The sequence below is a fragment of the Delphinus delphis genome, chromosome 1 (genome assembly GCF_949987515.2).
Source record: "Delphinus delphis chromosome 1, mDelDel1.2, whole genome shotgun sequence".
In the NCBI taxonomy this organism is placed as follows: domain Eukaryota; kingdom Metazoa; phylum Chordata; class Mammalia; order Artiodactyla; family Delphinidae; genus Delphinus; species Delphinus delphis.
In genome coordinates this window covers 29,282,947-29,304,273 of record NC_082683.1, presented here as the reverse complement: position 1 = coordinate 29,304,273, position 21,327 = coordinate 29,282,947, and the positions used below count along the sequence as shown (strand labels likewise).

At 53.7% G+C, this 21,327-nt stretch overlaps 1 protein-coding gene across 2 annotated transcripts in view; it reads left to right on the top strand.

Annotated features, from left to right (window-relative positions):
* The window catches only part of GRIK3 (glutamate ionotropic receptor kainate type subunit 3), a 235,930-nt gene that overhangs the window by 179,313 nt on the left and 35,290 nt on the right, over positions 1-21,327 (top strand). For both annotated transcript variants that reach the window (XM_060003821.1, XM_060003812.1), the window contains exons 7-10: positions 204-347; positions 5,847-5,954; positions 9,244-9,357; positions 17,762-17,965. In XM_060003821.1, coding sequence (XP_059859804.1) covers positions 204-347; positions 5,847-5,954; positions 9,244-9,357; positions 17,762-17,965 — 570 coding nt within the window. The remainder of the gene's footprint in view (positions 1-203; positions 348-5,846; positions 5,955-9,243; positions 9,358-17,761; positions 17,966-21,327) is intronic.

The window sequence follows — 21,327 nt, the reverse complement described above, 5'->3', positions numbered from 1 at the left end:
TCCGGTGTCTGCAGAGCTGCAGAGGCAATCCGAGCTTGGCTTCTCACTCGGAGCAGGGACACGGTCACCTCCAGGGTCTCAGGGCCTTTCCCTCACCAGGACCCCCTTGCCTCTGGTCGGGGAGGAGAAGGGAGACAGGGCAGGGTGAGCTGGGGACTCTCGGGCCCGAGCTACTCTCAGGCAACCCTGGGCCTCCCCTCCAGACTGACGCGGCCTTACTGTACGACGCCGTCCACATCGTGTCCGTGTGCTACCAGCGGGCGCCCCAGATGACCGTGAACTCCCTGCAGTGCCATCGGCACAAGGCGTGGCGCTTTGGCGGCCGCTTCATGAACTTCATCAAGGAGGTGAGTGCCCCCTACTCACCAGGACGGCGCCAGGGCCATATCCTGGGGGCCGCAGAGCAGTCAAGGGCCCAGTTTGGGAGTCAGACAGCACTGATTTCCAATCCACGTGAACTTGGGCCAGTCGCCTCACATCTCTGAGCCTGTTTCCTAGGGTGAAAATGGGCTCAATAGGGACCAATCTAGAGGATGACTAAGGGGCTGAGTCTTTGGCGTATAGTACGCGTTCAGTGGGCGGTCGGCGTTGTCAGCAGGACAAAGAGTGGGCTTTAAATGACAACAGATGAGGGTCTTTGCCTCCAGCTGTGTGACCTCAGGCAATCTAGGGAAACTTGCTGAGCCTTGGCTGCCTCATGGGGATGCTGTGAAGACGAAATGAGGCACCATGTGGACAGTGCTTAGTCCCGAGGGCAGAGGAGGCCCATCGGCCAACTTCCCAGCCAGGGTCCCTGCTGGGACCCGGCTCTCCTGGCACCATGGCAACCATGAAGAAGTCCCATCCATGGAGCTGATTCAAAGGAACCAGAGAGCAGAACCTGTCCTGCTGCTGAGAGGATGACCATGGAAATACACAGTGCCAGAGTTTAGTTTCAGACTCTCCATCACTGTTCTCCTTACGGATGGCAGAGTTTATTGTTCACATTTTACAGACGGGGATGCTCAGGCCTGGGCTTGTACCTTGGCTCCATCACAACAAGCTGCATGACTTTGGGTGAGATGCTTAGCTCTTTGATCCTCAGTTTCCTCAACTGTAAAATGGGTATAGTAAGAGTTCCTGCTGCAAAGCATTGTTGAAAAAACAGGGTGAAAAACTATGTGCGAAGCATGTAGCCCAAGGCTAGGCAGAGTCAAGTCCCAGTAATGGTAGGTGAGGGAGGCTCAGGGGGCCGAGATCTAGGCAGGGTTACTCTGGGTCAGAGGGAGTGACCTGTCCAGGGCAACAACAAGTGCAGTTAGGGGAAGCCCTCTAGGAGGGCTCCATATAGACCACCTCTTTGCAGCCATCACGATGGACCAGGAACGAAGCAGTCTGCTTTGAGAGTTCATTCATTTATTCACTACCTATTTGTGCAGGTCTGCTGGGTGGCCGGCACTGAGCCATGCGCTGGGGATCCAATGGGGCTAAAACAGACGGGCCCCTGCACGGACAGAGCTCACCGCCTAGGGAGACGTCCATCAAGTCATCCCATTAATGAACGTAATCCCATATGCAAAGGAAGGCAACACAGTGAGGGTAAATAGCAAAGAAACCCACCACTCAGCAGACAGAGCAGCTTGTCCGGAGGTCCCAGTTCACCATGACTGCTTGGGACGAGGCCAGTGACACCTCCTGTGTTTTAGAAAGACACTAAAAGGCATACGGCTTTAAAGTCTGATGCACTGCCTTTGGGTTTTTCTCTGCCTCTTACCAGCTGTGCGGCTTTAGATAAATTCCTGGACATTCCCGAGTGTTAGTTGCCTCACCTGGCAGACACCAGCTAGTAGTCATCATGAGGGAGCACTTCTATCCTTGGCACCAGTCCCCTCAGCCCTAGAAGGGGCTCCAGTATCAGATGTTATGGTAGAAGAGGACCACGAGAGTCCCTTCTCATCCTACCCCTCAGAACTGCGGAGGAAGTCTGATTGTCCGATGCCCTGAGCGAGGCCTGGCTGGCCTGGGCAATCACCGGCTTGTTCTCTGGGAACTCGAAAGCCTGATTTCCAGCCCCGTGAGCCTCCTTCCTCGGCAGGCTCCAACCCAGTAGCTAGAGGTTGGCATGGGTTTCTCAGTGACGGAGGCCAAAACCCTAGGACCCTTAGGAGCCAGACGTAAGTGTCTTTGAAGCTTAACTACTTTTTAGCTGTGTGGCCTTAGATAAGCTACTGAACCTCTCTGTGCTGCAGGTCCTCCCGTACAATGGAGATAATACCAGGTCTGTTGTAGGTGTAAGTGAGTTGTGGTGTGTGAAGCACTTAGGGCAGCGCCTGGCACAGAGCAAGTGCCAAGCTGATTGGCTGCTCTTACTATTATTTCTATCATCACGACTGTCGTCACTCTGGCTTCTTGCTCCCTGGTGGGTTTCCAGCTAAAGAGGATCTCCAGGCCCCAGAGCTTCAGGGACGTCCCCTACCCATTCACCGTTGCCCCCCGCAGCGCTTGAGGCTCAGTCCTGAAGCCCTAAAGGGAGCAGATGAGTCACTGTCGTGCCACAGAAAGGGTAGCCTCCTTCTCCACCACCCCCCAACCCGGCACCGGCACCGACCGGCCCACACTGGCATACCTGGCCCTCCTGTTTCCTGGCCCCGGCCCAGTGAACAGCCCTTACCACTCACTCTTCTTCACAGTCCTTTCACAAACAACTTTGTCTCCAGTCCATTTTAGGGAAGTGGAGACCGAGGCCCAGAGCAGCTGCGGGGCTCCCTCATGGCCCTACAGCTGGCCACCCCCAGGACCCAGGTACCCTGCCTGAGCCCAGTACACCGTCTTCCCTCAGACCATTCCCAAGTTGCCTGTCTCCCCATCTGCCTGCGTGACAGTAAATCATTTTAAAGACTTGGCATTTCCGAGAGGAGCTGGAAAATACCAGGCCGGAGTTCAGAGCGTGTGAAGCGTCTTTCATTTAGCAAGTCCTGCGTGGCAGCTGGAAGGGGCGGGAGGGCTGGGAAATGTCACGGGGAGGAGCTGCCAGCGGCTCCCTGCCCTGGCCCTGCCCCTGCCCGACTGCCCACAGACAGGCCACGCACCTGCTGACATTTAATTCCTCTGTAGCTGACAGGGAGGAAGGCTTCCCTCCAGTCCAGGTTTGAAGGCACCTGCTGTGATTTCCCTGGGGGCTGAGAGGTAGCCCAAGGGGGGAGGGGCCCCAGGCAGAGGAGGGGGAAGGCAGAGGGGCTGGGGAGCGAGCCTCAAGGAAGCTGAGCCTTCCTGTGAAGTCATATACAGTGGCCTTCACCGTCACCGATGCATTTTTTTAATTGAAGTAAAATAATGTATAACATTATGTAAGTTTCAGGTGTACAGCGTTATAGTTCCACATCTGTATACATTACAAAGCAATCACTGCTGAAGGTCTAGTTACCATCCATCACCATACAGTTGACCCCTCCGCCCTGTGTGCCCATGCCCCAACCCCCTTCCCCACTGGTAACCACCAATCTGCTCTCTGAGTCAGATGCATCTTTAAATCTCCGTCCCCAACCCCAATCTCCAGCTCCCTGGGCTTCATAAACTCTCCCCAGTCAACTTGGGCATGATGACCCCAGCTCTTCAGCTCCACTGAGCACAGTGAGAATCTGCCCGGCACCACCATTACTTGGGACCCACAGAGCTCAGTCCCTCTTCGAGCCTCAGTGGCCATGACTGTAAAATGGGGGCAATCATGACACCCACCTTGCAGGACTGTGATGTGAAGTGGATGAGCTCATGCAGGGAAGCTAATCACGGATGAGCCTTCTGTGATAGGGTTTTTCCTGAGGCCTCAGGCCATGGCCCAAGTGACCATCCCTCCCCCTCCAGCCAAGGGCCAGCCCTAATCCACGGAAGCCCTATGGAAGGAAGCTGACTAAGGAAAAATAATAGCCGGGGTTGTATATGCCAGGCACTGTGCTAAGCCCTTTATGCACTTTTGTTACCACCCGTGAAATAGGTCATTTTCCTCTTCCCGAAGCTCAGAGAGGTTGGATGCTTTGTGCAAAGCACTCCTTCCATCCCCTTTTGATTTCCAGAGTCCCGGAACCCTCCTAGGCGTGCCCCTCCGCCTGAGCTAATATAACACATGCCTGTCTACACGCTAATACACAAGACTTGACAGTGCCGGACAGCTGCCCGAGTGCTCGGCCGTACGCTGGCCTCTCACCGTTGTGGCCTCTCCCGTTGCGGAGCACAGGCGCCGGACGCGCAGGCTCAGCGGCTATGGCTCATGGGCCCAGCCGCTCCGCGGCATGTGGGATCTTCCCGGACCGGGGCACGAACCCGTGTCCCCTGCATCAGCAGGCGGACTCCCAACCACTGCGCCACCAGGGAAGCCCTCCCGTGGGTTTTAATGTGGAATCTATAGATAGGCCTCCAGGGATCTGGGAACCCGTGAACTTGTGGGTCGTATTGTGAGTGCAAGGGGAACCTTCAGCCATGGAGAGGCTCTGGAGCCCTCTCCAGGATCTGCAAAGTTCATGACCCCAGTGGGGTGAGGAACCCACGGGGCCCACACACCGAGGCTGCTGCGGAGGCTGCATGAGGCGAGCAGTGTGAAGCCCTTTGTATTGCTAACGCTACGGGCCTGCAGGCAAGGTGTATCTAGAAGGGGAGTCGGCAAGCTTTTTCTATAAAAAGGGTCAGGTAGTAAATATTTTGGACTTTGCAAACCAGTCTCTATTGCAACTATTCAACTGCAAAGTTGCAGCTCAAAAGCCGTCAAAGACAATAGGTACACCCTACGGGCGTGACTGTGATCTCATAAACTGTTTACAGAAACAGGCAATGGGGCTTCCCTGGTGGCTCAGTGGTTGAGAGTCCGCCTGCCGATGCAGGGGACGCGGCTTCGTGCCCCGATCCGGGAAGATCCCACATGCCGCGGAGCGGCTGGGCCCGTGAGCCATGGCCACTGAGCCTGCACGTCCGGCGCCTGTGCTCCCCAATGGGAGAGGCCACAACAGTGAGAGGCCCGCGTACTGAAAAAAAAAAAACAGGCAATGGGCCCATTTGGGCTTTGACCCATAGTTTGCCAACCCCTGCTTTAGAAGATGGAGCCCTTCTTAGTTTGGGTCCTGTTCCTTCTCTGAACCTCTGCCTGCCCCTCTCTGTGTTAATGATGCTAAAGGCAAGAAAAAGTAGCAAAAGGACCATTTATTCAGGTCTTAGGTTGTACCAGGCACTGTTCTCCATTTTTCAAGGGACTTAACTCATTTCGCCCTCATAGCATTTTGGTAAGATGGGTAATATTATTAGTTCCATTTTACAGATGAGGAAACTGAGGCAGCAAGGTGAAATGAAATCCCAGGTCCAACTGGGGTTGGACCCTGTATTCTGACCCCAGTTCTTAACCAGGGCATGGGTGGAGCAGGGGTAGGGGTGGGAGACCTTCTCTGTCACCCCCGGCTCTCTGGGGGCTACTCCCAAGTGTTTGGTCCTACAGCCAGAGCTGGCTTGGCCCCTTGGCTTTCTGCCCCTCGGCAGGTCTTGCCTGCCGCGGCCTGCCTGCCTGCCTCCTTGCCTGTCTCTGGGGACCTAACATGGACTCCCCCTTCTCGTGGCTTCAAGGCGGGGGCTCATCTGAGCGCATCTGTGATCGGTGTTGTACATGAGAAGGTGCGAGTGTAAAGCTGGCTGAAGAGCATAATAGAATTTATGGAAATTGCTGGCTCGTACCACAGCCCTAGCAATGATGGAGGTGATTATTAATTAATCATGGTCTTGGGGGAACAGTATCAGTGCAAGGAGTAATTAAAATGAAGCATTGTACAGTTGTACCGAATGATGATTTATGAGCCCGAGGAATTGCTGCTCTGCCCTCTCCCCTCCGGCAGGCTCAATGGGAAGGATTAACGGGAAGGATTGTTTTCAACAAAACCAGTGGCTTACGGATGGATTTCGATCTGGACATCATCAGCCTGAAGGAAGATGGCCTAGAGAAGGTGTGTGGGCTCAGGAGTGGGAGGGCAGGCCAACAAGCAGAGGCTCTTTAAATCCCCTAACCAGACCCCAGGCAGAGACCCAGAGCGAGGGGGCAAGACCCAGTCCATCTGCCCCCTTGGGACTCAACATGACCCAGTGTGGCCAGTGCCTTGGCCCATCAGAGAACATGAGGCCTTCTCAGACTGGAGGGGGGCAGAACCCAGTGGCCTGTCCATGGCAGATACCCAAACCATCACCCTGTGAGCAAGGGCCATCAGAGATGCTTACCCTGGAAAGGAGATGGGAGGCTCAAGGGGCAGACGGACTAAGTCCCTGCAGGGCTGTCATGGGGCAGAGGGACAGACATGTCCTTAGGTAAGAGAAACTTTCTAATGACCAGGGGATGCCTGCATGGGGAGTAATGAGCTCACTGTCACTGGAGACATTTAAGCAAAGACTGAACAAAGCGATTGCTTGTCTGGGGGCCTGGAGGTGATTCTTACTCTTGGAGAGAGGTTGAAGCAGGTGGATTCTGAACTCCCCACTGTACGCTTCTAAGGCCTCTGTGATTCCGGGGAATTTCAATGCAGAAAGCAAGCCCATGGGGCTGGGCCTCCCATCTGGTTGCCATAGAAATGTTTGTAATGGGGCCGATTCTGATCCCTGGGAACCTTCAGCATATTCTGACAAAGTCAGGTTGCTGACCTGAGAAGGGAATTTCACATTAGCCCCTGATTCTCAGCATCCCCTGGGACCTCGGAGCTAGGGGCTCAGCCACACCCTCTCCCACAGCAGGCTGGTCTCTGGGAGCCCCCAGGGCACCTCTCCAACCCTGGGAGAGGCGGGTGTCTAAAATGCAAAGAGGCCAGAAGTGAAGCGGCCACCCCTGATCCTTCAGGAACCCTTGATTCCTCTGCTCTCCTCCTCTGCCCTCTCTGGTCCGGGCCTCTTCCTTGGATTATTTTAACACCCCAACCTGGCTTCCCACCTCCACTCCCGGGCCCTCCAGCCATCCTGAGTGTACACACAGATGAAGCTCTATCCTGCCCTGGGAATGAGCATGGCTCCCCAGTACCAAAGCATTCAGTATCAGTCCCTCACCCGGCCTTGAAGGCTCTCCAGGAAACGCCCCGGTTGCCTCTCCAGGCCTAGTCTCCACTGCCCCATCCACAAACGTTCCCCATGGCCCAGTCATACCCACTCCCTCCTGCACCTCCAGGCCTTTGCCCTTGCGAGCTCCCCAGTTGCACGAGTAGCCTGTTTCCTTGGTTCATTCCCACAGTCATGGACCTGGCTCTGCCTGTGTTGCACTTTGTGGCCAAGGTGACTTCATTCAATCCTGAGATTCCCACGGACTCATGGGGCCACTGTGCTGGGGCCGGGTGGCCAGGGCAACCACTCTTCTGCAACTCTTTCAGCCACATACAGCATCAGTCCCCTAAGGACAGGCACTGTGCCCTCTGCTCCTAAGATGATCGCGGCCCGTTGGTCCAACCCTATTCAAACTATAGCTTATCAAGCACTCTGCCAGCTCCTATTTAAACTCCTGCAGTGCCAGGTAGCCCCCTTCCTCCTCTGGCAGGACTACTGCAATAGTTGTCACTCAGTCTGTCTCAGTCGCTGTCTCAGCTCTCCATCTCTGGGGATAGCCTAAAATTCTAAGGATGGCAATTAGATGGCAGGTATGCCACCACCTCCCACTCCTGCACCTGTGGCAGGCATCAGTAGTTGCCCATCAGAGCACTCTTGCCATCTGAGCCTACCCGCAGCTCCCGCCAGCCCTCCAGCAACAACACAAATCAGCTACTACTCGAGAAAAACTCTTTACTATACCTAGACACAGGTGGCCAGATTGAGGGCGGAGAGCCTCTGAAGCCTGGGTCCTCCTCAGTCTTAACTGTTCTCGCAATCCCACGGCACCTGGTGTCCAGCAGGTCCTGCAGTTGGAGCTCAGTAGATGCTTGCTGGGGTGAGGGCTCCTGCTGGTCACTTGGCCGCCAGCCAGCTGTCTGTTGAGCGCCTCCTGCACCCAGGCCCACCGCTGGGGTCCCTCATGCTGGGCTGGGCTCTGAGCTCAGCCCCCTTGAGAGAAGAGCCTCTTTGACGCTGTCTGCTTGTCTGCTCTCCTCTTGGCTCTGGGGGCGGGGTCTGCATAGACAGAGATGCTGCCCGGAGAGGGTGCTGAGCCCCCAAACACAGCTGCTCTGCCTCTCATCACTTCTGTTTGCTAAGCCAGGTCATAACTGATCCAGCCAGCTCCAGCCGGTGGCTTTGGGGGGATTAAGGCAGAATTACGCAAGCATAATTACATGTCTCTCTGTTATGCATAGCTCTCTTAATGGGATGTTTGCATTCGGCCTCCCTGTTTAATTGATTAAGTTTCCTGAGTACCCCACCCCAACTGGGACAAGGACAGAATGGGCAGGCCAGAACCTTCCTTGAGAGAGAGGAACTGCGATGGACACAGAGCTGGGCAGAGTTGGGTCCCAGAGGATCTTCAATAGGCCCAGGGCTTTAGAACGATTTGTAAACTTGATTTTCCCTTGCTTCCCTCCAGCCCCAGGCCTCGTATCCACAAGGGCACCATGGGGACAGAGGTTATGCCACCTCGGCCAGAGTGTCTGCCACCATTAGGTTAAAACCCCAAAGCAAGCTGCCTTCTAAGCGAGTGGCATCCAGTGCCCCCAGTGAGGGTTTTCTACTCTATTCTGCCCCCAAGTAGCTGCAAAGACCAGCGTCCTGCTACGCCTGCGTTCGTGCACGTGACACACCTCGTTGTCCTTCCACAGATGCCTAGGAGACATCTCCCTCGCCCCAGGCCCTGTCCTGGGCTTTGGAGGGCATCTGGCCCCAGAGCTAGCACACGCTGAGACCCAGTGAGCAGCTGGGTGCCCAGGTCTTCCCCAGGAGGCGGGAGGCCCCCCAGGCTCAGGGTGACTCTGTCCCAGGGCAGGACCTGGCCCTAACCCTAACTGACTTCCTCATGGCGTCTGCTCCATCCCAGGCCGGCTTCCGCTGTGCTCCCTGGGCCGTCTTTATGTTCATTTTCTCCCTCTGCATTTTCCCTTCCAGCTGTGGCAGGTTTGCTAGCAAATGGGGAGGTGGCAGAAGTCAGGAGACTGAACACCTTGGGGTCTTCCTCTGGGAAGGAGGGAGGCAGCAGGGTTGCCAGAAATGTTGGCTCGAAACACAATTAGCAATGACGCTACTCATGAAGGATGGGAAGGAGACGAGGAGGTTGCTGGCGTGGAGAAAGGATGGAGAGACCACGGACTCAGCCTCCTGTTCTCCATCTGTCTGTCCATCCAGGTTGGGGTGTGGAGTCCTGCCGAGGGGCTTAACATCACGGAGGTTGCCAGAGGCCGAGGCCCTAACGTCACCGACTCTCTGACGAACAGGTCCCTCATCGTCACCACTGTGCTGGTAAGAGCTGCAGCCCTGCAGGAGGGGCTGTGAGCTGGGGCGGGCTGGCCGTCGGGGTTGGAAAGACCTCTCCATCACCCCACGCAGCACAGGCCAGGCATCTCTTATGAGGCTGCTGGGAGGCTGGAAGATGGGGGAGGAAGGTGGAAACATTGAGGGTCCCTCAGAAAGCCCCCAGCGAGCAGATGGGAGACAGCAACGCTGCTCGTGGCCACAGGCCAGAGACCCCAGGAGGTGGCTGTGAGCAGCCTCTTCCCAAAGGCAGAGCAGGCCAGCCCTCCTGGCTCTCTGGGACCTGCTTGGCCAGCCCTGCTGCAGAGGCCTGTGTGTTTGCATCTCACTCTCACCCAGTCCCTGAGCCCCTGATGCCTGATAGGAACTGTGATGGGTAGAAGGAAGGAGGGGTGACCTGCCTTCTGCACCAGGACTTGGGGTCCACCTCTTCCACCCCAGTTCCCAGGAAAAAGGCCCTTCCCACTGCTCCCCCCAGCCCGGCAGGTGCTGGGAGCCCACACACGTGCCACCGCCCACAGTGTCCTGTCCCGAGTGCTCCTGGCCACGGCTATGACCTTTCTCCCTGCCACCCTCCCTCCACTGCCCAGGACTGAATAGTGCTTTCTTCTTCTGACCATTTCAACCCAAGGAATGGCTTTTGGGGTCTCCCAGGCTCTGTGAGCCTTGAAACTCAGGGCGAGCAGAAGGACACCCAGGCTGCTAGCCTCCTTTGGCCAGTGCTGTGCCCACTCCACGTGCACCAGCCCCACCTGGAAGGCCTCCAGGGTGTCCGGAGGCTCAGGACTCACCCTCTCAGAGACGTAGCACTGCTCTTGGGGCCCAAGCTGGGCCATGTAGTGGGGAGGCAGCCTGATCACAGCCCGGTGGATTCTGACCAAAGGCCCTTCGAGGACAATTTTGGCCCTGGTCAGCTTCTCCTTATAATGAAGCAAATATGATTGTCAGGACCATGTGCTGAGGTCACTCTATACCAAAAAAGGGGGCTCAAGCTGGTTTGGCCAGGCCCTACTGGACGGTCCTATGCCCTCCCTCTAGGGCCAGGTATGTGCTCAGTGGCTGGGTGGCGGACACCATGGAGGAAGAAGGGATGTAATAGCTAAATCCCACCCTCCCAAGAATCTAGTGAGCAGCAGACTCCAGGGGCACCATCAGCTTCCAGGGAGCAATTGTAGCCTATGGCTGTCATCCCCAGTCTCCAGGCTTATGACTATTAAGAGCATCCACGTTAAAGCTGATGGAGACCTAGCAGTTCTGAACATGCTGCTGATAGAACCAGAGGAGATGGCTGGGGAGACACCTCTCAACACCCACCTTTCGGGAGTGAGACCCTCACTGGCATCTTCCCCAAAACCAGACATCCTGCCTGCCTGATTGACATTTTGTTAACTAAAAAAATATAAATATCAAGCTATAAAACCAGTAAGTCGAAAGATCTCATCAGGAACAGGGGAAAAAATTATAAAAACACAAAATTTAGAGATGAAAAATAAAATAAGGATGTAGTTTATGACACGGAGGATATAGCCAATATTTTATACTAACTATAAATGGAGTATAACCTTTAAAAATTGTGAATCACTATATTGTACACCTATAACATAATAAAAAATAAGTGAAAAAGAATAAAGCAAAAAATAAAGATTAAAAAGACATGAAAAGAGCAAAGGGATTAGAAGGAAGTGTGATGAGCAATTAAAGGAATATTAATGTGGATAAAATAGAAAAGATAAAAGGAAAGTTGAAAGAGAACAAAATAAAGGTGAAAAGGAAAATAATAAAGAGAAAAATGAAAATAAGGAATGAGATTAAAAGGAAAGCTACCAAGACAGACAAAAAAATAAAATAAATAATTAACAGCTCTGGCTAGAGAAGGCGAAGAATGTAAACCCAAAATGTCAGAAAGCAAAAGGACGAAAGTGTGAGAAAGCTAAAATATAAAAGGGTAAAAATAAACTAATAAAAAGGCGGTCAGAGATTAAAAGCAGAGCTGCATACAATGCGAGATATAAAGAAAACACTTTTCAGAAGACGAGATTGAAAAAAGGTAAAACGGAGGTGCTCAGAGAGATCAGGAGAGAGAATTAAATGAGTTGAGTTGATTCAGCCACAAAACAATACTCTAACGGTAAGAGGGGAGCTAAAGATAATATACCAAAAGGGTGCAAAATACACACACCTCCAGTGACCACAGGGTTAAATTTTATTAAAGTGACAGCAGCCCGGTTTCAAGGGCATAAGACCCTTCTGCAAAGCCACAGGGAATTTATCTTCAGCTGCAGAGGTAGAACCGCGCAGTTATTCTGTGCTCTTCTCACAGTTTCTTGGGCAATACTGGAAGCTTCTTGCAAAGGTCCTGACCTGCTGCACTCAGTTGCTCACTGAGGGCCCCGCCCACATCGTCCAGCTGGCTCTCAGCACCCCAAGGAAGGAGAGAAGCCCCGCTGGCTGGCAGCCTGGACGCAGCTCCGTCGGTTCCCCTGCCCTTCATCCGGGCAAACGGGAGCCCAGCAGCTCTTGGCGACACGCAAGTGTGACCAGGACACAAGGGCCAGACTGTGACGGTTAAGAGACTCAAACCTTTGGGTCTGAGTCCCGGCTTCACTGTTCACTAGCTGTACGACCCTGGAAAACTGCTTAGTCATTTGGTGTCTCTGTTCCCCATCTGCGAAAGAGAGGTGATAATAATTGTCCTTACTTCGTGGAGTTGAGAGGATGAATGATTAATAACAATAAATGGCACAGAGTGTGTGCTGTCTAAGTAATGGCTGCTCTTGTTATTATTGATTATAAATCCAGTCCCCAGTAAGCTCGGGTTTTAAGTAAGCAGAATGAGAGTTCTCGAGAAAACCTCTGCTTCCATCCACAACCAGGGCCCTGAACTTCACTGAAGATTGACCCCTGACCATGGTCACAGAGCTTATCTCTGTCAGGGTGCATTATAAACTTTGAGCTTGGACTTGAATGTCTTTAAGGCCTGGTGGGCATTCCCTGGCTCACCACAGACCCCACCATTCCATACTGCTTACTCCTGACTGCTTCTTATACGGGCATTTCCTGACTGGTCCCTGCAAGCGCTAGGGTTTGTGACCTCCTGAGCCCCTCGTAGCTCTAATCTCCTGCTGATACATAAAGCTCCACATCCCAACCGCCACCTCAAGGTCTGAGCCCTTGACCCTGACACTGTGATAGTCCCCTACCCCTGGGCTCCTTTGCCTTGGCCTCTGACATGGCTGCTGACCCACTTGAAGCAGATGTCCCACCATCCTCACCCCATTATGCAGGGTCAGATACTCGCATGGTCTGAGAGTGACCCATGATCCAGCTTCCTCCAGCCCCACTGTCCAGAGATCATGGATGGTGGGGTCTACTTCTTCCCTGAGAGAAGCCCAGCCTTTCCCGGAGGCAGAGCGGGGACAGAGGATGTGACACACAGCCTTTACACTGGTCCCCAAGAAACTCTGTGTCCAGCTGAAAATGTCCTCAGAGTCTCCTAAAAGTCTCAGCGTGGTCTGCATGTCCCAGAGCCCTGGGAGGGGTTGGTCAGGGTACAGTGCTCTCAGCTTGGGCTTTTGGGGACAGCAGCACCCGTTGTGGGGAGTGTCCAGCCCGGCCCAGCCCAGACGCTCTGGCTGAAAACCCAACCCCAAGCTTGGCAGCCTGAAAGCAGGGCCAGCACCTCCCACGGAGAGCACTGGCCCCGCCTCTCTGGAAGTGTGTTGTCAGGGCAACAGTGCTTTGAGTGACAGGCAGGTACCAAGCCTGGGTGCAAGAACATCCCCCAGCTTTGCCCTGGAGAACAGGGCTGGACCTGAGACCCTGATGAGGGAGTCTCTCCTCCTCTTCTGGTCCCTGGGATCTGGATGTGGCAGAGAACACAGGGAGATACGGGGGCTGCCCCCAAAGCCCCCTCTCTCCTCCTCCATCCTGAATCCCGGGGTTAGGTGCTAAGGTCGCATTACCCTGGACAGACAGATGGACAGAGCCCGGACCTTGCCCTCTCTGACCCCTCAGAGCCACGGGCTCTTCCCCCTTCCTGAGGCGGAAGCAGCAGCAGCAGCAAGAGGCTGGAAGCCTGCCCTCCCCACCCTCTCCCTGCCAGGCCCCAGCTTCTGCTCAGGTTCGCTCTTCCGTGAGCTCGTGAAAAATTCATCTGCCCAAAGCTCTGCTCACACACCAAGAAAACACACTCAACTCGCTCTGGGGGGCCTGCTTTGGAAGGTTCAGGGTTCTTGGGGCTGCTGAAGTGAGCAGTGGTGTCGGCACGCATGTGGGCACCTGTGCAGGTGTGGGATTGGCTACACACAGGTGTCTGGACAAGCACCGTCCGGTGTGTTTGTGCCATGTGCGCATTGTAACCCATTGAGGTGCAACTGCTAGGCAAGCCGGACCTGCACACCTGGCACAAGAGAGGAGAAGCTGGGGAGACCAGGATGTGGGCCGGGAGAACCATCCCAGGCCAGGAGCCACTCTAGGCTCCACCTGCTGGGAGGACTGGACTCCTAATGCTCTGTCCTGGTTCTAACTGGCAGAAGCCGAGGCCTGGGGGCCGGGGTCCTTGGCTTCCGTGTCTGAGCAGGTCAGACCATCCGAGAATGCGGTGTATTCGTGCCAGCGGCATTGTGTGCATACACAGCGCATGCGTGTGCAGGTGTGTGTTGAGATGGCCTAAGCCAGGAGGGGCTCTTAGGTAGGTAACCCTTGGCTTTCCCCACCCCCCCCCCCCAAGGCACCCTCTTCCAACTCCACAGGTCCTGTCACTCGGCTCTCATGCTGGTGAAACTAGACTAAGAAACTAGACTAAAAGCCCTAGCAATGAAAAGTAGGAAAAGGTTCTTTTTCTGGCCTCTTGTTTCCTGTGACTTGTTGCAGAGAAATATTACCCCCATTCCTACGGCTGTTCTCCCAGAGCAATAGGAGAGAGCGAAGTCATGAAATTGAGGGCACCTTCACTGAGCAATCGATTAGCAGCCGAGAGAGCTTGTGAATTGGCTGTCTGGACATTTCCAGTAATAAATTGTGAAATAGTCCATGAATAAGTAGTTGGCGGAGTTCAGAATTACCCCCTAGGAAATGTTGCAGGTCTAGAGACCCATTACTAAGGCGAGCACCGTTTTAATGCTCTGGGCTTTGGCTGTTAAATATGTATGCCATCCGCAAAGCACTTCCTGAAATTAATGGCATTTTACAGCTGCTCCAAAGGCAGCGTATTTATATGAAGATGTATAGATTCTGGGGCTGGGGTGGCTTCGCAAATGAAGTGCTAATTTTAGAGGATAGGGCCTGGGAGGGTCTCGGAGAGAGGGTCAGGAAGTGAGCTATCTCAGGGACCTTTCCTGAAATAGCTTTCCGCTGCTAGCTATGATTTTTAACCTTTGGTGACATTGGGCATGGTCTCTAGGCTGGACAGGTCACTTCAATAACAGGTCACCCCGTGCCCAGAAAGATGATAATGATATTAATAATATAATGATAATGATATTGCAGTTTACATTTGCCAGGCACTAAGTGCTTTTCACAGACTGACCCGTCTTATCCTAACAACAATCCTGTAAGGTAGATCCTATTATTATCCCCATTTTACAGAAGGAGGTCGATTTTGCTTCGGAATCTCTATGTGGTTGGTGGTTCACCTGGCAAAGAAGGTACCTTCTCTTTAATTCTTTCCTTGAGCTAACATCAGGGCTACCAGGTGCCGTGGCACAGTTTGTTCACTGCTCAAGAGCATCTGACCTAACAGTTGAGATGGGATTGAAGCCTCACCCAGGCCCTCTCACCAGGCCCTGTGCCAAGGTTCAGGGCAGCACCATCCCAGAGATTAATTTGCACGAAGGCAGGGTCCACAGTAGCCTAAGTTCCCTTCCCTCCGTGTAGTCTCAGCCCCTTCCCCGGCACCTCCTCAACTCTTTTCTGCAAACTTGTGAGCTGCTTGCTTAGAGCTGGGGACGGGAAGCACTGAGATTTAGCACAGAGTCTAGCCAAAGGACCCAGCTTTTCACCCAATTAGACTGAGAGGTGGTTTGCTCAGAACCCCTTGGGGATTCAGACACTCCCTTGCCCTTTCTCTGCAACATCCCAAAGGACTGTTGAAAACCGAGAATGAATCAGGCATGGGATGGGATTTTGAGAAGCAGTGCTGCCGGGGAACCAGGGCCAGAGGATCTAGCCCACCCTCCGCGGCAGGAGCCTGGCAAGAGGCTGCCGGTGGGTTTCTGTGCCTGAGAACCCCTGACGAGGGCCCTTCACTGCTCAGGGGCCCACAGTGTCAAGGGAATGGCCCCACCGCTTGAGGGAATGATGCGCCTCCAGATGAGGTGTGTGCTCTTCTTATGGGCGTGTGGGCGTGAGCTTCCCCCCACAGGCGGGGGGAAGGTCCCCCCCATCAGCTGAAGGCTCGAGGCATTCCTTCACGAGGGGGTGCCAAGGTGGCTTGGGGGAAGGTTAAGGCCCAGAAAGAGACCAAGGAGCTACAGGCAGGAAGGACTGAGACTGAACTCCATCAGACTATAATTCAACTCTTGTGTGACCTTGGGCAACTTACTGACCTTCTCTGAGCCTCAGTTCTCTCATCTATCAAATGGGGATAATGTCACCTATCTTTTTTTTTTTAACATCTTTATTGGAGTATAATTGCTTTACAATGGTGTGTTAGTTTCTGCTTTATAACAGAGTGAATCAGCAATACATATACATATATCCCCATATCTCCTCCCTCTTGCGTCTCCCTCCCACCCTCCCTATCCCACCCCTCTAGGTGGACACAAAGCACCGAGCTGATCTCCCTGTGCTATGCGGCTGCTTCCCACTAGCTATCTGTTTTACATTTGGTAGCATATATAAGTCCATGCCACTCTCTCACTTCGTCCCAGGTTACCGTTCCCCCTCCCCCCGTCCTCAAGTCCATTCTCTACGTCTGCATCTTTATTCCTGTCCTGCCTCTAGGTTCTTCAGAACCAGTTTTGTTGGGTTTTTTTTGATTCCATATATATGTGTTAGCATACAGTAATGTCACCTATCTTGAAAGCTCATGAGCCTTTTTCACTCCGAAAAAGAGTTTAAATCAATGCCTGGTGCATAGTAAGAACTCAGTAGATGATGAGTTTGCTGAGAGTTCAACCCATCCACCTCCGTTCCTTACTCTGTGTATCTCATATACTGGACGAGGTCAGTAGCTTCTTTCCAAGGTTTTCCTGCCTCTACTCCCAGTTATTCTTCGCAGGGTTGCCAGGGCTTTATTTCTAAATGAGAGATCAGACAGTCATGCCCTTTCAAAGGCCTTCACTGGCTCAAAGCCCTTCACTGGCTCCCTATCACGTGGGAGGGAGGGAACCTAATGTGGGACAGCTGTCACCTATGCTCTGGACCCACAGGCCACCTTCTGAGGACCCCCTGCCCACTAGGGAGAGGCACCATGTGACTCAGGGCCTCTGGCACAGTGAGGGGGTTAAGAGCTCCTGCTCTGGGACCACACCGACTTGAGTCAAATCCTCTCTCTCTGGCAGCTGAGTGACCTCCCACGAGTTACGTTATCCTCGTGGATTCACTTTGTACATCTACAGAATGGAGCTACCCCCAGAAGGCTGAAACTCAGGCTAAGGGAGGCGATACCAGCTACTGTCCACTGAACCCTCCTAATCTGCTGGGCTCTGCACTGGACCCCCACGGGCACCGTCTCGTCTGCTGATTTGCTGACGCCTGGCACGTGCAAATGCAAACTACCATAGTTATCAAGAATCACTCACTGGCAGGTCCTAACGCTGGGGACTAGATCCTTGGAAAGAGAGAAAGGTGTCAGGGAGCAGGGAGATCTCATCTGTTAGACAGGAGCTGGGGAGCAGTCAGGGAAGAAACGATGAAGGGCCTTCTGCAGCAGTGTGCTCACACTGGAGCAGACATCAGAACCCCCTGGAGGGCTTCTTGTGGCACACCTTGCCAGGCCCCACCCCAGAGTTTCTGGTTCAGTATGTCTGGGTGGGGCCCGAGAATGTGCTTTTCTGACAAGTTCCCGGGTGGTGCTGCTGGTCTGGGGACCACACTTTGGGGACCACTGGCCTGTGTTGACAGTGCAACAGAGAGAGCGTGGGATTCAGAATCACAGTCTTGAGTTCGAATCCCAGTTCCACTAGTTTCTAGCTCTGTGATCATTGGACGATCAAATCAATAAGGACCTACTAAGTGCTGTGTGCACGTCAGTAGGTGGCCATCTGTGAGGCACAAAGTTGGCTCTCAGGAAGTGCGCTTTCCCTCTCCTGACTTAGCAGGCCATTCTGAGCAACCCCTAAAGATGGCTTAGAACACCCTTGCAGAGGACCTGGCCCAAGCTTTCTGGCCCCAGCTGGACCTGCCCCACCGACTCAGCCTTTGTCTGCCCCTCTCCCATCTGTCCCCGCAGGAGGAGCCCTTTGTCATGTTCCGGAAGTCCGACAGGACCCTGTTCGGGAATGACCGGTTCGAGGGCTACTGCATCGACCTGCTCAAGGAACTGGCCCACATCCTGGGCTTCTCCTACGAGATCCGGCTGGTGGAGGACGGGAAATATGGGGCACAGGACGACAAGGGTCAGTGGAACGGCATGATCAAGGAGCTCATTGACCACGTAAGTGAGGCGGGAGCACAAGGGACCAAGGACCTCCCAGGAGGCGTGGCTAAGTCCTCTGTGCACGTCAGGGTGGGGCATCCTGGCAGAGAGTGGCCCTGGGGGAAGGAGAGATGGAGACAAAGGAGCCATTGGTACAGGCTCACCCAGCACAGACTAAACATTGCCTGCCTTCCAGCTCAGGGCCTTCAACTTTCCAGAAGCATTTTCTATCAAATACCTGTTAATGAATGCAATGGATCTGTACCACCAGACCCCTCATATTCCTTCTCTCGTTTATCCTTACAACAACCCAGTGAGGTAGGTACTGTTATTACCACCCATTTAACAGACAAGGAAGCTGAGGCAGAGAGAGGTGAAGGTTCCCAGCTAGTAAGCAGTGGAGCTGGGACTCAAAGAATCTTTGGAGGCTCTCCGCTTCTGAAGCCTTGGGCTCTGACCTCTGCAGAAAGCCATCTGACCCCAGGACCCAGGGCAGGGAAGGTTCACATAGTAAGTCTTTGCAACCTGGAAAGCCTCAGCCAAAAGGATTATTATCACTTCGCCTCTCCAGGTACAGACAGGCAGCATCAGGGCCTTCTTGTGTTAGCCCTCCTGCGCCTGTCAGAGGGGAGCTGGGAAGGGAAGGAGGCTGGAGCTCAGAGCAAGAAGGCTCAAGCAGAGCCTCACTGGTGGAGTCATTTCCTCGGCCCTAGGAAGCGGGTCTCCCAGGGAAGGCTGGCGGCGGAGACTAATGGTAAAGAGCGTGAACTGGGGCTGGATTTGATTCCCACTCTCCCACTTACTAGCTGTGTGCTCCTGGACAAGTTTCTTAACCTCTTTGTGCCTCAGTTTCCTCAGCTGTAAAATGGGAATGATAATCATAGCCCCCTCCCCCACGGGCTGTTGTGAGGACTAAGTTCACCTATGTGTACTGCATAGTTAGTACCGTGTCAGTACTTGCTTCTGTTGTTTTTATTTTTATCATTACGGCTATTCCTTTGAGGCCGGGGAGGGGGCTTCAGAAAGTCCCTTTTTCTCTCTGAGCTCATTTCCTAACTCAACGGTGAGAATAATGATACCTGCCCTGTGTTCTTCCCCACTTGTTGTCAGAGGCGACAACTGGTGGGGAAACAGCTCCTAGATGGCGGAATTCAGTCGAAATGGGAGGGAGTGGTGTTGTCACCGTTATTGGTAATAACTGTAATTATTATGGAAATTAGTCAGCAAGCCCCACAGGCATCTCCATTTATCAGCTCCCCCCTCCCTCCGAGCTTCATGAGTGGGGCTTTGGAGCATGGGGCTCCGGGTGGGTTCTGAGCCTGTCGCTTGCAGAGGTGAGGTGGGCTGGGGAGGAAGCGGGGATCCCGTGGACCGTGGAGGCCACATGCAGAAGTAAACGAGGCTGATGCCAGTCTTGCAACCCACAGCATCCCCAGGGGCCCGAGAGCTCTGCAGAGCCATTTGCAAAGGGGTGGATTAGAAAATCCAGCAGCAGCCAGATCTTCCTAAGCTGACCCTCAGCTGGAGAGAAGAGGGGGTCTCATCCCTGGCCTCCATGCAACCCGGTATCCATCAAGACCGTGGCCCCTGACGGCACATGCGGGCACCTTGTTAAACCCGATTCCCTACAACTGATGAGCCTGTTAATCCTAGCTTGGTGCCATTTTTAATAACATCGTAACCATTTATTAGTGTCGTCAGGTAATTAGTCTTCTCACTAGCTCATAGAAAGCGTGGTAAAAGCTTGCCAATATTATTACTTCCTTAGTAGGGATCTGAACGAAGATGTAAAAATGATGAATGCCCACCTTTGCAAGGATCTGCTCCCCGAGGCCCATTTGGAGGCCCTGGATGGAGCCTCTGACCAACAGGACTTAAGTCCTTCCCTGACACTCTGCTCATCTCTGTCCCATGCCACAGGCCTTCCAAGGAGCCAGGGTTATGGGGGAAGATAGGGTACCTAGAGGGTGTGTCCCTCTCCTGCTCACATACTTGCCTTCCCCGAAGTTGCCTCCAGCTATGGGAACAAAAAAGGTGATTGGACAGAGCAGTGATTTCTCCATCCATCACCCCATCTCTCTCCCCGATCATCACTCTCTCCATCTTTACTTCCTGCTCTCTCTCACTCCCCCTCCCCCGAAAGTCTCCTACTCTTGTCCCTGCCTTAAATTACTCCCGTGTATTTTAATGACTTTGGAATTCAATAGAGATGGGTTCAAATTCAGGGTCTAGCACATTGTAGCTGACAGTGGGAAAGTTATTGAACCTCTCTGGCCTCTGTTTCCACCTCTAGGAAATGGGAATAATTTTAAAAGCCTTCTGCCTAGGGTTCTTGGGAAGATTTAATGAGCTACAGAACAACACGCTCAGCACACGGGAGCTATCCTGCTCCTCCCCATTTCCTCCTGTCTAAAGTATGCACATAGGGCTTCCCTGGTAGCGCAGTGGCTGAGAGTCCGCCTGCCGATGCAGGGGACGCGGGTTCGTGCCCCGGTCCGGGAGGATCCCACATGCTGCGGAGCGGCTGGGCCCGTGACCCGTGGCCGCTGAGCCTGTGCATCCGGAGCCTATACTCCGCAACGGGAGAGGCCACGGGAGTGAGAGGCCCGCGTACCGCAAAAAAAAAAAAAAAAAGTGTGCACATGGGTGGTCGTGATGGCAGTGGGAGAGTTGGCCCCTCGGCCGTGGTCACCCTGGTGGGCCACAGTGGCCTGGGATCTAGTCCTTGCTCCTCTGAATCCAAATTGGAGCCTCAGGGAACTGACTCATACTGATCAGACTCACGGGGGATTGAGGCACCCCCAAGGCATCACCCCCTTTCTACACTAGGGGCCTTTCCTGACACCTACCATCAAGAGCTTCTGTCCTGGCACCACGAGCCTGGGATCCTGCTAGGGATTATGGAGACGGAGCCCTAAGTATGGAAAGCCTGAAGCCAAGAGGGCACGCTGCTGCTGGAGAAGGGGGCAAGAGACAAGCCTTGAAAAGCCTTGGGTGCTAAAGTGAGGAATTTGGTTTTAATCCTGTGAGCTACAAGGCACAGCTGAAAGACGTAGAGCAAGGGGGTGACATCAAATTGGGACTTGTGCTGCCGGGCTAAGCTGGGGCCAGTCTGGAGGCCAGCACTGGGACCTGGGTGGAGGAGAGCATGGTGGCCTCCAAAGGTTGTGGTCAGAAAGGAGGAAAGTAGATGGAATAGGATGGAGACATGAAGGTAGAATTGATGAGGTTGGTGATTGGCGGCATGAAGGAGGCAAGGAGAAGGGAGGGAGGAATCAAGGACAAGTTGTGAAATTCTAGCTTGGATGGCTGGGGCAGTGGTGAGGTCATCCCCACAGGATTTGGTAGAGGTTCAGACATCATGTTGGGATTGGGGTCTC